At 46.2% G+C, this 17,857-nt stretch overlaps 1 protein-coding gene across 14 annotated transcripts in view; it reads right to left on the bottom strand.

Moving 5' to 3' along the window:
* ARVCF (ARVCF delta catenin family member) overlaps positions 1 to 17,857 on the bottom strand; it is a 226,147-nt gene that overhangs the window by 32,212 nt on the left and 176,078 nt on the right. For 13 of the 14 annotated variants that reach the window (XM_050317992.1, XM_050317993.1, XM_050317991.1 and 10 more), the window contains 4 exons: positions 16,499 to 16,616; positions 15,106 to 15,277; positions 12,798 to 12,815; positions 8,162 to 8,233 (listed from right to left, as the gene is read on the bottom strand). In XM_050317992.1, coding sequence (XP_050173949.1) covers positions 8,162 to 8,233; positions 12,798 to 12,815; positions 15,106 to 15,277; positions 16,499 to 16,616 — 380 coding nt within the window. The remainder of the gene's footprint in view (positions 1 to 8,161; positions 8,234 to 12,797; positions 12,816 to 15,105; positions 15,278 to 16,498; positions 16,617 to 17,857) is intronic. The other variant, XM_050318001.1, reaches the window with a different exon arrangement.

Genomic DNA, 17,857 nt, shown 5'->3' with positions numbered 1-17,857 from the left:
TCATGCTCACACTGTTCCTGGAAACCTGGCAAGGGACTTAAACCAACATTACACCATTTTTCTGCCTCAGCTGTTCTAAACTTTCTGCTGGTTTCTTAACTTGTCCAGCAGCTTTGTCAGCCCAGCTTTGCTGCGGTGCTTTGATGGACAGCGAGACAGCCAGAACTCTGTGCGGCTGAGTCTGTGTGATGGATCCTGACAGGGAATTCCGAGTGAATCCTGACAGGAGCCGAGCTCCTCCTCCTTGTGCTTCCTGGTGATGCTGGCCAGGCCTCAGCACAGCTTTCTGGTTTGCACCTCTCTTCAAAGGATCACCTCATTTTCTACGCTTTCTCTGCGCTGACTGAGTCCCAAGACTGGGGTAGTTCCAGCTATGTGAGACAAGGGCCACCCCACCAACTCCTGCTTTTATTCCTGGCAGGCTTTCTTGGCACATTCTCATTCATAAAGTCCTTGAGCATCATCTGCATAATGAGCTACACTCTGCAATAACAGGCATTCCATTTTAGAGAAACAATTAGAATTGCTTGTAGAACAGAAATGCTAAATGAGACATGCAAAAACATACACACAACCTGAGTGTGGGGAGGGAAGGGTATTAACCATTCTCAACAGGGCAAACATTACAGGAAAAGCAGTGAAAAGAAAAAACATATGACGGACAACTATAGCTTTTCAACACTATTTTTTCATCAGAAATATTACCCAAGTGGAAAGGACATGAAAATCCAAGCAGTGTTTGAAGAGTTAAGGTCTTGCATTGCCAGAGAGCACCCCTAACACTGGAAATTACATTTTTGTTTCATTTTTGCATCACTGTGGTGCTAGCAACAGTTGGGATACACAATATTCTGGTAGAATTTTGCTGTTTTTACAAATGTATCATGTGTCCTCCATCTGCATTGGTTATCACAGCAGCAGTGAAAACACTAATTACTTCAGTGAAGGTAATTATTGTTTTAGATAAGTTATTTTTCTAGTGAAGACAGTGGAAGTAGCAGACACTTCCTGAACAGGTTCACTACAGCCCCAGCATCTGAAGGCAATTAACTTGCCTAAGGCCACCCAGCAAGTCAGGAGTGATGCTGGAATGGAAACAGGTCCTCCTTCCAGCTCTGCCTTTTGCTGAAGCTCCAGATCACTCCCTCTCCTTATTAACTGCTGTAATTACTGTGTTCTCCAGTGGAGCTCCTGCTGTTTAGTTTTTCATGGGCCACTTTATTATGCAAGTTCTATACAGACTGTTCTAGTTTAGGATGCATAAGTCTCATTCTCTGCGCATTTATAACTTGGCCACAAACTCACAGCAAGTTGGAAAGGGAATTTACCACCTGGGATTACTGTCTTTTAAAGATAATGCTAGTTATTGTAGCAGATCTACATTCTTGGGTGTGAGCCTCAGGCAAGAAGGAGCTGGAAGCTGAGTACTGGAGTTATTCTGGAAGTCCCATGAGAGCCACAGGTGAGAGGACCCAGAGGTGGAGAGGGGGAATGTTGCCTCCAAGTGCCAGCTCTTCCCTCCAGCACTGAGGAAGACTAAACATGTAAGAATGCAAGAGGGATAAAGAGGAGTAGCTGTGGATGTTGACTCACTATTTCTCATTCAAAGGAAAAGTCTGAAACAATTCAGAGACAAACCTGCCTGCCTAACTTGCATGTTGCCTCTAGCTGTTAAGACAGGCAGAAGACACAAAGGGGAAAGTTCTACAGGCAGACAAGTTACAGCAGAGCCAAGGACAGACAGACAAGAACCATCACCTTATGACTTCAAGAAGAGCTTCACACCCTTACTACAGGGGCAAGGGCTTTTCTGTTCCACCCCTGAAGGGATCTAGCCTGTCTTACCTGCAAATACAGCTCTTGCCTGGATGTTCCTACAGACAAAGCAAGGCACTGGAAACCACAGCTCACAGAATCCCAGAATCAGATGGGTTGGAAAGGACCTCTGAGATCATCAAGTCCAACCCCTGATCCACTACCACCACAGTTACCAGACCATGGCACTAAGTGCCACATCCAGTCTCAAGCAAGAACTGCAAACCAGTTCTAATCAGGTACAATCCTACAGCAAGTTTCCTTTTAGGTACCCTAGAGTGTATATTGGGACTAGGACTGAGACAGAAGTCAAAGATAAAAACCTTCTCATCTCTGCAGATGAGTCACCACCGCCCATCACTGCTCACCTCAGCTCGAGTTTACAGAGAACCTGTGTTTCCTGTCATCTCTAAAAGAACCCTAAAAAGAACAACATCTCCACTGGAACTATTTTCTGTTTTAAAACAGTCTGTTCAAGTTAACTATTGGTAGCAGAATTTTGCACTCCATTTGAAATCCAGACTGAGCAGCCATTAAAGCTCTCCCCAAGTGACTCCTGGAAGAGCTACACACATCACTCAAACACAGAAGGTGCCACAGTGTGTCAGCACGGGCAGCAACTCCTCCAGGCTCAGGCCAGCGTGCCTGACACGAAAACCCCACTGTTCAGTAGCTCAGTTATCTGTTCAAACTGCTGCAGTTGTCATGTTGAGAACAAGAAGAAGGTATTTCAGACCCATTCTTCCCACTGGAAGAAGGAATGCTAGGGCAGAAACAACAGACACAGCAGTACTCCTGGACTTGCAATTCACATTCCAGCTGCATCTCCCCATGTGACTTTTCAAACCCCCCAGTGCAGCCCTAACCCCAGAATTTCTGTTCTACATCATAAAATTGAACAGAGCCATGGAGATCACAAAGAAGGGGTTTCCAGCTGCAGAGCACAGCTCACGTGTCAGCCAGCTCTGAGCAAACAGGGACATTCCACCCAGCAATGAGAGAAGATGACAAAGGCAGAGTATTCCAGAACCATCAGCAGTCAGTTGTGGAAAGAGTGCATACACAAGAAAGGAAAAATCCACATGTGCCCGCTCTGAATGTCTCGCAAATGTTGGGAAAAAGAATGGGAATTTACAGGTACCAGGCCGGAGAAGGCTTGGCAAAGGCAGGCTCCATATGGGAATTTTCCTATTCCAGGCAATAAATTTTCTCTGACTCCACTAGAAGACAGCTGAGAAATCTTTCACTGCTTTGTAAATTATGAAAAACACATGGGACCAGAACGAACGCTCAGATTAGTAAAGCAACAGAAATAAGAAATACTTAATAATTCTGATAGAAATTCTCAACAACGTGCACAAAATACTCAAAAGGTGTTAATACAAGAACATGGTACTCACTCTCACAGATCTCCCCAGTCCCTCCATTTCCACCAGCAGGCACAGGAGGGGTCTGGATGACACCATTAATCAATCAGTTCTACTCACTTATTCACAACACAACAATCAAAATTAATGATTGAAGGGAGCTGGAGAAGGCAGGTGAGTGCTTGAGTCATCTTGGAAAGATTTAAAGCAAGCAGATTTAAATGGCAGTGAAACGCAAACAGCAGCCAATCTTAATTACAAACCCAAAGCCAGAGGAAAGCTCCAGTGAAGTTTCTCTCTCCTTCACTCCATGTTGCCTTTAGCTGAAGACAAATTGCTGGCACTTTTGTAATCTACTAAGTTAAAGTCATTACCCTGACAGTGCCAGGAAGTCTAATTTCCTGGAGCAGTAATACAAAGATTTATAAGGGAATTTAAACACTCACCTTCTGGAATAGAAAATCTATCATCAGCATCAGGCTACATGGAAAGTGACTGAGGATTTCAGATAATGGAGAAGAAGAAATTCACCTGCTGACAAGTTCATCCAAAATCTCATTCCCTGCCTACATAGGCTGCTGACCAGGGTAAGTGTATACACAAAGCTGAGCTTTCAAATAAATTCACCTTTTCTGTGAGGTCCCTGGTGCAACAAAATAGACTTGTTCCACTACAGGCAGCTTTAGCACTGGCTCAGTATTTCGGTACAGCTCTCTCCTAAATATGTTCCCATTAAAATGAAAGCAAGCTTAAGTAATCAAAACAGAAAAGATGAATTAATAACCACTTTAATAACTGATTTGAAGGAGAAAATGAGTTAGCTCATCCACCAGGCTAAAAAGTAGCTGCACATCTCCTTATGGCTGAAAACTTTCAGCTCCCTAATGAGATAAATTGAAATTAGAGCTGAATTCCAACACCCAAAGGCCCTCAGAGCATCAGCTGTTATGCCATCAGATGTGTGTGTGCATAAACAACGAGCCAGGAGATTTGCTCCAGCCAAACAGCACAGAGGTCTGGATTTAATCAGGAAGAACCTAATGCTGATTCCATAGAAAAAGCTCTTCTGCTCTTCTGGACTTTCTCCTCCCATGCCCCAGCACTGAGCAGCAGTGGTGGACAACCCAACACCTCCACAGCAGGAGGATTAAATGCTCCCACCTCTATCTCCAGCATCTTTGGAGGGGTGACACACATCAATCCTGGCTGTTCCCAGCACATCTTATGGCAGTCCCTGAGCTGAGACACTGCTTTCCAGCACACAGCTCTGGTTCCTCCTGATGGCAGTCCCTGCGCTGAGACACCGCTTTCCAGCACACAGCTCTGGTTCCTCCTGATGGCAGTCCCTGAGCTGAGACACCTCTTTCCAGCACACAGCTCTGGTTCATCCCTGTGTCTCCCCGGAGCCTCCTGTCCTGCTGTGCCCTGGAGCAGGGCTCTGAGCAGGGCAGAGGAGTGGCACTGTGCCATGTGCTCAGTGTGTCCACAGGAGGAATCAGCCTGGCCCGTGGTGGTGCAGAGCAGGCAGCCAGCACCACCACCACTGACCTACTTTATACTGGGGAAGGGATTTCAGCAAGACCTTCCCCCCTCCCCTCAGAAGCAGTAGTTTCTGAATGTCCTAAATTTATCAAGATTCTGAGGACAGCATTCATAATTTGTCAGTGCTGCTCCCTCCTCTATGCAAGCTCTTATCACTTCCCCCCGAAATTCATCCTCTCTCTCTTTGACTGCCAGCAAAAAAATATGTTCCTTTCAACAAAGAGGAAACAAGAAGCTTCTCTTCCACAATCTTTCCTCATCAGGACAGCACTCTGGACACTGCCAGAGCACATACATTTACTTTTTAATATCAGATGAGACAGCTTCTGAAAGCACTGCAAGTTCTCCCATCTGACATTAACCAGTTTACCACAGATAACAACCCTGAACTGGAAGCTTTCCCCTGCCAGAATGCCTAGCACATAAAATTATTAAAGGCTTAGAAATGGTTTCAGGGCTGCTCAAATGATGTGCTGCAGCAAAATCTGATTCCCATTAAAAAACCAGGAGCCATCAGGAGGAGACTCTAGTTCATCACTCTGAAAAAAAGAACTGCCTCCATTCATCCATTTCTCTCCAGAATGAACAAATTCCAGGGAAGAAGTAAAACACTAGCATTTAAACTAGGTTATAACTCACAAGACCCTCTGGATTGTCAGAACATGAAGACATTCCTAAGCTGTTGTACCACCAGGACAGATGCCCTGAAGAAGGACTGAGAAACCTCTGCCTTCCATGCAGACACGAGCCAGACCCCACCCACAATCTGCAAAAGTTTCTGGGTTTATGATGCTTGGCTACAGGACAGGATGAAATTCCTACAATTAAAGTAATCTGGAGACCAAAAAGTTTCCAGAGAAGGTAGAAAATAGGTCTGAACTGGTCTGCTACTGCTAATTCATGGTTTGTAAAGCAACATAAGCGTAACACTCCCAACTGAGCTCAGGGTCATGCTCAGGATATCCTGCAGGGAAACCACGAGGTCAGGTTCTTGGAACCTCACCTGTAGATCCACCAGAGAAGCTCCATGGATGCTGACTATCAGATTACAGGACATTTAACACTACACCCCAATATTTGTAACCACCACAATGTTCGTTTGCTGCATTGTATGACCAAATCCTATCGCTGCAGTTTCATTTGCCCACAAAGATTCCAGCTGAAAACTCCCCTTAATACGGCTTTAATAATACATGAAAGAGATTAATCTCTAATTGTTGATTTTTGAAATAGCACTTCATTGTGTCACTCAATCTGAGTGCTTTTGATCATTAAAACTTGCCTGATTTTTCCATCTTAGTAACGAGGCTCTGCTCAGCTGAGAGCTGATCTCATCAGAGCCAATTATGCTCTATGGCAGAGATCAGGCCAGGGTTCGGAAAGGTTTTAAAACTTCAGTTTTATTTTCCTTATTTTACTGAACAATGCAAAGTTCAAGCAACCTTGTTAGAACCCTGAATATCCAGGAACTCTCATATAAACTGGATGCCTGCCAGGAAACTACCAGTAAAAAAGTGAACAAAAATGCATCACTGACTTCAGTTTTTTACTCCTGGCACTCAAGTGAATAATTTCTCATGCCTTTTTCTGTGTCAAAGGGTTTCTTTCAAAATGCATGGGGAGTAATCTCCTGACCTTATCTAGCATGAGATATGTACTCTATTTGACTTAGATTAAATGGGAATATCTCAAAATTATCAAACAACCTCCTCAAGAGTGTGAGATTTCTACCAACTGAAAAAGATAACAAGCTGTGTAAGCTCAGAGACAGATAAGGCTCCCATCAGATCTGCCACATCACTTCCACGTTACCACAGCCTCCTGAAAGATTTGTATCTCATTTTATAGAAAGTTATGCAAGATGCACTTCTTCACAGAAATTCTTGATTTCCATCTTATCCCTTTAGTGGCACCTACATTCCAATGACATTTAGAAAGGAATGGAAACACTGAAGCCCTTGCTATATTTTGCATTCCTTTCTTTTCCTGCACCCTTAAGACACCTCTTTGCTCTGCACTGTAATCAACCCCAGCCCTGAACTGATGGCATTCCACTGATGGTTGGTTAGGAGATGCTTCCTGCAGCTCTCCCATCAGGAGCACTGCAGCCTCTGAGAGGTACATTTGTATCTTAAATCTTGCACTGATTTACTGTACCTTGTGCAACAATGCACCAGTGAAAACTAGTGTTTAGACATGAGACTGGAAACTATCCACTGTAAAGGGAGTCTGTAAATAGATTAGATCCATCTACATATCAGGAATAGCCTGCACTATGTATTAGGATTAGCTTGCATATCATCAGTCAGAGCTTCACTGTGGATTGAAGCCCTAAATGTGTGTAATTATTACACCATCACTGACTATCAGCACATCTCCAAGGATCTCAGATGTGGCCTCTTTTGTTGCCCTTGTTATCAGCAATGCAACTGGAGCACAAAGAACTCGATTTGATCGCGGCCACAAAAAGAGCACAATTCAGGTACCCCACATCCCTGGATCTCTCCCCTGAGTCACACTGTCTCCCTAGACTCTCCAGAATTCTGGGAGTGATGCAGGAAGAGTTTAAAATTTGTCTTCTGAGGAACACTCAGGTAGCTGAGGGTATTCATGAAGGTGAGGGTGCCCTGGGAGCTGACGGGGTGGCACGGCAGCAGTTGCCATGGCAATGGCTGAATCTTTGCAGTGACATTGCACACACACTTCAAATCAAAACCTGTGCAAGTCTCCAAACACCATCCAATGCTGTAACAATTCTGACGAGATCCCAAATCACCTCCTCATCTCCAATTAAAAAAAGTACCATGCATGCAAGCAGGGAATGCAGATTGTGAACGATTTCCCCTCTGCCAGACCTGGAATACAAAAGGGCAGTGCAGAAGAATTTTTCTGTGAACCTCCTGATCTTGGAAAACTGCAAGTCCTGCTCACTACAGACAGGGAGGACTATTGTGTTCAGGGGAAGACTATCAGTGAAGCAAAGCCCTCATTCCCTGCCATCCCTCTCCACTTCGGCAGGACGTGAGGAATGACAGAGGTGCCAGGGAAGGGAACTGGGAGTGCTCAGTACCCTCCCCAGTGCACTGCACAACTCCTCACAGCCAGCTCTGCTGCAGGGGGGCTGCAAGTGGAGCTGTAAAGAAAGAGAGTATGTACTCCCCCCTCTCTGGAGTTACAGTCACCTGACACCAAACCAGACAGACTTCTACAGGATTCCACCAATTCAGCAGCTTTCTATAAAAGCTGGTTATATCCAGCATAGAATACCAGGTAACAGCATGCACTGACACACCCATTATTACATCCACATCCATTATTTCTATTAACTGACTACAAAAGAAAGAGATCAGCCTGATCTGCTCACGTCTCAAGTCCCTTTAAGAGCCTCCAGCACCCAGGCTCCTCGTTACTCCCCAAAGCACCAACAGTAGCATTACCTTTTGCTGCTTCAGACCGCTTGGGCAAATCAAGTGTATCAAAATTCCTGTCCAGATCTCCATTCTTCTTTCCTGTGCAAAAAAACCAGAAGACAAGATATGGAAAAGACTGTCAGCATACTGACAGGTAAGTTACTGTCATGTGCATCTCTGAGATGAGAGAAGATACAGAGCCAGAATACAAATCACAGACCATCACCCCGAGCTGTCTCTGACTTGCAGTCCAACTGCACGGCTGTGCTTCTGTATGAGCAACTCAGGGACAAAAACCTGGGCTACTTTCAGGTTCATCTGCAAACAAGCTTAGGACCAGCACTTCAGTGGGTCTTAAGAGTGCTTAAAATCTTGGAAATTTGTGCCATTTCCCTTCTTGGCAAAGCTGTGCCTCTCCCCCATCAGCCCAGTATTTGCTATTTTCACAGAGGAATTTAGAAGCCTGGCTGAAGCAAAAACTCAGCAGCAGAGCAAAACCAACAGGCTTGCTTTGCAGCCTCTGTTCTCAATGCAACTCCCAGGCAGCAAGATTTAATATATTGTACAGACAGCAGCCAACAACTTAACCTTGAACTGCCCTTCAATCAATAAAAGTGTCATTTTTACTATTTATTAGAAACTAATGGAAATATTCCATACTTTTGCTAAGAAACAGCTTTAAACTATTACATCAGCTTTAATTTATACAATCCTTCACAGAAAGTAGAACAAAAGCAGGACTTCAGTGTCAGCTGGGCTGAGAATGCAAGGTCAGGTAAACAGCTGGGGAGGGAAGGGTGAGTTTTCATCTCTTCCTGTCCCCCAAGGACACACAGTGCCCTGGGTAAGCCCTCACGGCTGCTGTGGGATAAGCACCTGGCCATCAGAGGAGCACTGGCAGCAGAGACAGAGATCTGGAGGGCACTGCAGGAACCTGAATGGCTTCTGAACACAGCACTGCACAATTCAGCTTTCCCAAATCATTCTGAGGGGGGGAAAATCAAGGTATTTAGTCCCTCCCCCCCAAGAGCAGGGAAGGCAGGTGCAATGGGATGAATTCAGACAACACAGTTTTAAGCAGCCAGAAGTGGCTCCTGCACAGGGACGGTACCAGGCTGTTAATGGGGGGGTTACAGAAAGGCCTGAAAGCCTAAAAGCAAACAGGAAAACGATCCTAAAAAATGTAAGGAGATCAGTCTGCTTCTTGCCTGGCAGGAGGTCACAAGGTGGGAAAGGACAGTCCCTGCCTTGCCATAGCAGGGGGGTGGCTGGTACATGCACAGTGAATGGGTCGCTCCTGACAAAAGGATAAACACACAGGGTACAGTAGAGAGGAGAATTAGAGCTCTTAAATACCAATATGAATATTTAGAAATAACATCAGGAGGAAAAAAACCCTCAAGGTAGTATTCCATCTACATCACTTTCTTTGGGAAGGGATGGAATCACAGGCTTTGGTTCTGAAATGCTAGCACAACACCAGCCAACGTAACTACTGTGCAAACCAAAACATGCATCTAGAAGTTCTGCTCATCTGCAGTAATTCCCTTAATGAAAGCATGTCAAAGCTCATCTAAGGTGCCAAAAGGTCATGCAGCCAGGTGCCATGTGCCACTCCTCTGAAAGCTGCCTTTTGTGAAGGAAGGGACAGGAATCAGAGGCACTTTGCAGCCTTCCATCAAGTTTTTGCTCCATGAAAGAATGAGGAACATGTTGCTTGGGGAACCAAATACCAGAGAGAAAGGATGGTGCACATCACCAAAGGATGTTGCATTTCATTATGGCAGCTGAACCCAGTTACTGGCTGCAAACTCCTGTTGACCCTTAGAGCACTGACAGGAAAAAGCAGAGCAGAGGGAATTAAAAAAAAAAAAAAAAAAAAATGAAGGAAGGAAGTCAGTGTTTAGGAAAGATTACAGACTTAAGGCAGACCAATAAATGTGACTCCATCTTATCTTCAAGTAGGACAAACTGTTTTTTCACATGACCCCAAATTTCATGTCTCTGGTACTAGATAGTTTAAACTTCAGAACATGTACTCAGCCAGCCAGAGCTTACTCAACACAAGCACTCGTTGCACAAGTTCTCTCTGTAATTTAAGGGCTGGGTCTGGCACTTGTATCAGCCCTGCAGAGCTGAGATGGCACAGCAAGAATTCCCTTCTTCCCCGTGGCAGTGTTTAGTGGGGACTGTGTGTCTGTGCACAACCTGTTAAGGAACAGGTTGTCCAGGAGTGCAGTGTTGGCTGCTACATCTTTGGAGCTGGCAATGCCAAAGCAGCTGCCCATTTACTAACCCATCTTTCATTAAGACAGCACCTTCCACCTGTGCCCTCCTCAGTGCCTGCCTCAGTTGCTGGGCCAGGCTGTGAACACGGCCCGGCCTCCCCCATCGCTCGCTGTTTGTCTCTCAGCCCGCTCAGAAACTCACCCGTCTGTTCAACCAGAAGCTGTTTACCCCAGTTCAGAACACAGAGCTCTGACCCAGGGCATTTCAACTTCACTTGCTTCATCGAATGGAGTAAGGTCTGGGCTCAGAGATACCCCAGACACCTTCATTTTCCAGAGCTTTCGTACAGACAGAAGGTGACCAAGCTGTAAGAAGACTCCAAAACAAATCCACCCAGAAAGGCAAAGGTTTCAGTCTGCAGCCCAGCTGGCACTTCTCCCATTTGATTTTCACAGGGACCACAAATACTGGAGTTTCTAAAAAGGTGACCAAATTTAGCAAGTTCAAGAGTCTACTGACTCCAAACCTGTCAGCCATCCCCGTGCCTGACAGCACCAGACCAGCTTCACCGCCAGACTCTGCAGCTCTGAACAGGCTGCTCTGCCCCCCAGGCCTGCTGGCAATGCCCCTGCACGTGTTCCCAGCAGGGGTGTGGGCACACACACAGCCCACGTGGCTGCCACCCGCCCGTGCAGGGTGTGCATCCCCTCAGGGACGCTCAACGGTCGCAGTGGGCAGCACGAGGACGTTTAAGATCCTGGTTGTGGACACTGCAATTTCTACCCCTCGATGCATCTGCAGGTTCTCCAAGGTCTCCAGCCCAAGGTGTGCCAGAGAAAAGCCGATGCTGTTGGATCAGAAGCACAGCTCCAGACTTTGCCAAGAGACACACAGAGCTCTGAACATGCCTGACAGGTCTGTTTTATGAGACCTGGCTGCAGGAACTGGCACAGCACTCTGGTTTGGGAAAATTGCCTGGCATGAGACTTGCTTGTGCAAGATGCAATTTCCAGACTCTGAAACAGTGGGATTAAAATTCTTCCCCTCTCCCCCCTCGCTACTTGTCATTATGTAAGAAACAACCAAACCACGACCTTCGGCATTTCCAATCTGTCAGAACCTGAGCCAGACTCTGAAGTGTGACCCAGTGTTATTAACCACTGAATGTGCTGCCGATCGTCCTCAGCTGTCCTTTGGCTTTACAGGATAATCAAACCAGCTATGCAGCCAGACTGCTTTAGCTGAAGGATTGATTCCCAAATGCTTTCTTTCTGGTTAAAATAAAAGTTCTAAGGGAAAACGATTCTTCTTAACACCTCCTTTACCCCCCCAGTCAATACTGTGCTTGTTAATACACCCACTGAACTGACTGGCAGAGAGACAGAAGGCACGGGCTGAGCTCTGTGTTGCCAACAAGCTCCTTCTCCACAAGCTCACCCGTCACAGTTTGAAATCAGTGTCTCACAGAGCAGTACCAAGCACCATTTGTTGGGTGGAGCAATTATTTTGTTTGGTTTTTTCCTCTCCATCGTTCTCCTTTGGCTCAACCCTCCAGAACCCATGATCTGAAGCAAGTGTCACAAGCTGACAACGCCCCTGCCTTCACCCCCAAACCAATCCCAGTGACATCTCCAGGGCACTCACAGCCTGTCAACTTCCCAGCTGAGGAGGTAGTGAAGCTCTAGCCTCGAGACCTGTGTACTCCAGCTGCACTTTTCTTGTGCTGGGATGAGAAACTAAAGGGTGTCCCCCCAAGGCAGTTACTGAGGAGCAGCTGCACCCTCCTCCTCTGCTTCCAAGAAACAAAGCTGCAGCAGCCCGGGCAGTGCCCAAGCAGACAAAACCCCAGGGAGCCTGGAGAACACTCATCCCAACTGCTGAGCCTCGGGGCTGCCCCTGCCCAGAGCAGCCAGTAGAGCCACCCTGGATGTGCCAGGGGTGCCCAGAGCAGCCAGCAGAGCTGCCCTGGATGTGCCAGGGGTGCCCAGAGAGCCAGCAGAGCCACCCTGGATGTGCCAGGGGTGCCCAGAGCAGCCAGCAGAGCTGCCCTGGATGTGCCAGGGGTGCCCAGAGCAGCCAGCAGAGCCACCCTGGATGTGCCAGGGGTGCCCAGAGCAGCCAGCAGAGCCACCCTGGATGTGCCAGGGCTGCTGAAGGGAGGCACTCCCTGGGCTGCTCCCTCCCGTGTGGGGTTGGCAGCCCAGCTGCACACCAGCAGTGAGTAAAACTTGTGATTTCTGTTCCTGGTGTGGAAAGACCAAGCTGCCAGAGCTCCCTCAGGACTTCTCTGCCTGCTGAAGTGAACAGGAGGATGTGCTGGGGGAGCAGAGGGGAAGGTGGATGAACAAGACCTTCATCTCAGCTCTTAGCCTTGCATGTGAAAGCTGAACAAAGCATATTATGGCGATGATGAAAGAAAGTATTGCAGACTCACCTTGATTGAACCACTCCTCTAATTACCAGAAAAGCAGCAAAAGGAAAACAAAAATTTACAGGATGAAGAAAATACAAAGGAACAGTCACAAAGCGGCAGAATTTCACAGAATAGGTTCAAAAGCTGAGTTCAAAATAGGTACAAGAATACCATAGAAGTTTCATCAATTAAAAAACTCAAATCAAAACAAGATATTCCACTTTCTCCCTTTTGTTCCTGCTGAAAAACCCCAATCTTTTTCTGCACCTTTTTTTTTCTTTCTTTCTCTTTTCAGTAAATGAAAAGGTGCTCTCAGAATCGAGGGGACGGAAGGATGACTAGCCCTTTGCAAAGGTGTTTGAAATGCTGTGATCAATGGCCATGAAATAAAATAAACATGGAAACACTGCCAGATTAAGTGAACAAGAAGGGAGAGAACTGATCTATTTTAGTCCTAGACTGAGAAAATAAAGGCAGGTTCAGACCAGCACTCACATACATTTAACAGCAAGACAACGGAGCTGCTCTTTACGATTTTAAAAGTGCATTTATGAATGGATTTTAATTTTTACTTTGTAAACACAACGGTCATCTGTTACCCTCTACCCTTCTGACCTACATCCTACCAGCTGCGAGCTCAGCATTATCACCAGTTGACTTCCCTCTGGGGAACAGCTCATTTTAAAAACAGCACTGCAAAAAGGGAGAGAAAACATTAAAATATTCCTTGGAAACTGTAATTTCCTGCTGAACGCACTGAGACAAACCCAGGCTGTCACTGAGTGCCTGCACTGCCCACTGCAATCCCCAGGCTCATCCTCAGCATCAGATGATTTTGAGACCAATTTGTCCAAAAAGACATGACTTGATGCTTCAGATGCTGACCAGAGAGTCCCTGGGCCTGCAGACACCCAGGGGGTACGTCCAGGTCGGCCCAGGGGCGGCAGACACTGAGTCAGGACAGTCACCTGAGAGCTGCTCTGCAGTGCCATCGAGGGGACAGGGACACTCCCTCCTCCCACAGGGCACACCCAGCTCCTGGGTCTGAAACTCTTCCCACTGACTGATGCTCTGGAGCAGCCAAACCCCAGGGCCTGCAGGTGGCAGGACAGGCTGGGCCCCAGCACGAGCAGGGTTTCCAGAGGGTACAGCTGGGGTTCAGTCACTCGCTGGGACAGCTGCCAGCCAGGCAGTGCCATTTCTTTGGTTCTTACCCCAGTCATTCAAAGATTCCCATCATTTTTATTTTTTTTCTAAGCAGCAGATTAAATCTAACTGATGACAGACTAGTCTGCAAAAGCAGGTTCCCAGTGTGATGACCTCCCTAACACACATAAACATGCAGCATTTTACCAGCACACACAGGTCAGATCACACAAGAGTGGGGTGTGTCTGGCCACAGCACAGTCTGGCCAGGTCAAACAATCCCAGGTCGGCTCTTTAGGGCCAAAACTCCTTCTTATACCTGGCTATAAACAAAAAGCCAGGATGTGTGTACACATGAATGAGGAGAATGAAGCTGAGATAGAAAACAGAATTAATTTATCTCTGAATTCATCTAGAATAGTCATTTCTCTAAAACAACAAAGAACACAGAGTTCAGTCTAGAATAGCAGTTTCTCTAAAACAACAAAGAAAACGGATATAATTTGAGTGTCTCTTTGTGAAGGAAACATTGAAGGGGGTTTACTGAGACTATTAATCCTCTCTTATAATGAAACTCATTTGCAACGCTCACGCCCCAGAGGAGAGAACAGGTCTAAAAGTGAATGACAATTAAAAGCTACAAAATCATGTTTGCAATTTAAATTACTGACAGAGCGACTGAATTAGGAGGTTTACATTTTGGCTGAGTGGGAGGGTAGGTTTTTGTTTGTTTTCAAATATGAGAGACTGGAGGCATGGAAGATGTCCAGCCAGGCATGCCATGCACAGGGATGGATGGATGCATGCTGGCCTGGCTTCCTGAGCCTGGGACACAAGCAGTACAGCCAAGCAAGTGGACTAAGCACAGATCTGACAGATGTAAGAACACAGGAAGGCAGAGGGGAGGCAGAGCACATCCACCTTTCTCCAACAGCAGAGTGTCACCTGTCAGCATGCACCACTCCTATTTAAAACCAAACAAAACCACATCAATGGTGGAACAATAATCCCAAATATTTAGCAGTGATGCAACACAGGGGACAAACACATGCCATGGTACTGCAAACATGTACCTGCACACACTGCAGCACTCCCAACCAGCGTGATGAATGCGCAGCGAGAGCAGCACTGCAGCGTTTACCCCCACACCCACTACCAGCTCTGAGCTCTCTGCAACACGTACCTTTAGCTTTTTTTCCACCAAAACAACCAGCATCATCTTTCTTCTTCTTCTGAGAGCCTCCTGTGCCTGTGCTCTGCCCAGCATCAAGTTCTTGGTACTTATCAGCTCCGGGGACCTCTTTGTGGACGTGATAGGAAAGGTTCCTCATGATGCACACGCAGTTCTCCACAGACTGCCACAGAGAAATCCATGTTACAAGGGTTCTGCACCCTCTTACTTACAAGCCATTATACTGTACAGTGGAGCAGTTTGGAGGAAATATAAAAAACCCCCACCTGTCCCAGGAAAAGAACGTGGCTTTCGAGGAAGACTTAGACAAGACCCTTAAATTAAAGTTCCTTCTTGTTCTAAACCCAATTTTTTTCTTTGAAAAGTGAAGTACTTCATAAATAGCACCCATTCAAAATGAAAACTCTCTAATCAAAAATACCACTTGATCTTAACAAAGAATGCAATTCACCAAAGATCAAACACGCAGCAGAAAAAGATCATATAAGGATCTTATTTTAATACAAGCCTCTCTCTCATTCTTCCAACATTTACAATCCCCAAGGGGGCCACTTTATTAGATTTTCTCTGGGTCAAAACCTAGGCCTTGTGGGGATTTCAGTGAGAACACACGTTGTCCTGTAGAAATAGCTAATCCACAGCTCATCGGGCTCTGACAAGAGCAGATCTCTGTAGGCAGTAAAGGAAACCACCAGGTGGTTACAAAATCCACTTCCAAAATTACCTGATTAAGTGACAGGGCTTTATAGCTCTCCTGTACAGGCCATCACATGGTGGGACTCAAAAAGAATAAAATAATGATGCTTTACAGGCCTTATAAAGCAACAGTGTGCTCTTTTTTAAACAGGTTAAACTTACGATATTCCTTCTGCATACAAATACACTTTTAAGTGCCATGGGATGAGACGATGTTAAAACCAGGTTAATAAAATCTGCACCAAAACACAGCTACAGGGAAAGTGCTGCAGGTCTGAAGGCATTTCTGTGCACTGCAGTCTTTAGAGGCGGTGCTGAATCAAGTCTTTAAAATGGGAACTGACTCCTTTGCTGCTTTGTGCAAACGGGACTCAATTCTGATTTGGAGACTGCACTTATAAATGCCAATTAAGTAACGCAGAACAACAGCAACAATGTCCCTGACAACAAAGGACTGTTCCCCCCATCTCTCAGCCACCAGGCTTTGCTCACCTCACCAGCATGGCAGGGAACACAGAACGTGCTGCTGGTGCCCCATCGCAGCACCACGGATGCCAGAGGGGCAGGAGGACAATACTGAGGCAAGCATAATCCTCTTCTGATGCTAGCAAAGAGAAGCTGGATCCCAGTGCAACACTGCCACCTAAATTAAGGGAAATGCCCACCAAGTTTTCATATTCAAGCTCACCTTATTGTCTGTGTCCTTCTTGCCAACCGCAGACTGTAAAGCGTGAAGGAGGGCGTCCACCAAGCCATCACACTCCCTCAGTCTCCTGCGAGCTTCTGCTCCATCTGAACTCACATTCCTAACAGGAGAGAGTTAAAAGAGTTTAGCCCTGTAACCTTCACCATAAAGCTGAAGGTGCATTGATTTATACTACAATTATTACGATCTCCTCACCTTGGATGAACAATTAGGAGGCAAAATAGACTGACAAACCTACTAAATCTCAGTAAAATATGGGCAATGCACACCTGCAACTCCCTGAACCTGAACACAAAGGGGAACACAATCACAGAGGTGCCTACAAACACATTTCTCTGCTTGCCTGGTGAGTCCAGTGATACACCTTAAACCAGGTCCGAGTTTTCAGAGCCAATATACAAACCAAAAATTTAGTTTCGAAGCCAGTACTTCTGATCTGAAAAATACTTTTGCTACTTTAGGAAAACAAGCAAAGTCACAAGACTGCTCAGCAATACTCATGGCCACAGACACCGAAAAGGCCGTGTACAGCACATTCAGCAGAGCCTGGCTCAGTCACACCGAGTACGTACAGGTGACATTTCATGTGGCTTTGAATCTCTCAAAATGTTGCACAGGAGAACGGCACAGGTGGAAGATGCAAGACAGAGTGAATGGCTACTGGGAGCTGTTAAAGTGGCACACATCAGTGACTGCAGAAACGCTCAGAGGGGACCTATGCCTTGGCCTCACCTGTCCAGCAATCATGCAGCACTACACACCAAAGCCCCAGCCTTGCATAGGCATCAACCTGGCACTACCCAGTAAATAAATAAAATTCAAGTCCAGTTCTTTTTTTTTTCTTGGGGGGAAAAAATGAAGCTCTTAAGAGTGCCTGCTGAACAAACCTACATGGAAGGGTCTTCTCAAAGCTGGAAAGCAGTAACTTGGATGGTAACACAGACAACCTCTCAGGGCCCCTCAATCCCACACACCTGGGCAAGGCTTGTTCCCAACAGCTCAGGACAACATCATTACCTTCTGCTATTAGGACTGGGCAGCCAATTCTTCTTTTTAACAAACTAGAGGGACTGCCAATCTCCAAGCAATTACCAAATCAATCCTGGTCCCCTCCCGTGTCCCTGGTCAGCCAGGCAGGCTGCTGTGTTAACTGGAGAGCAGGAAACCCCACATCTTCTCAGAGACCTCGCAAAAGCTGAAGGCACTTAATTGTGAGCTGCTTGCTGTAACAGCACATTAACTTTCAATTAAGAACACAAATGAACTGCACAGATAAATGAATCCTTTCCCCACATCCTAACACACAGCCTCACCTCCAGCAATGGCTGATAAAGGCAGGTA

This window comes from Myiozetetes cayanensis, unplaced genomic scaffold (genome assembly GCF_022539395.1).
Source record: "Myiozetetes cayanensis isolate MyiCay16 unplaced genomic scaffold, myiCay2020 scf21, whole genome shotgun sequence".
In the NCBI taxonomy this organism is placed as follows: domain Eukaryota; kingdom Metazoa; phylum Chordata; class Aves; order Passeriformes; family Tyrannidae; genus Myiozetetes; species Myiozetetes cayanensis.
This window is presented reverse-complemented; position numbering and strand designations above follow the sequence as displayed.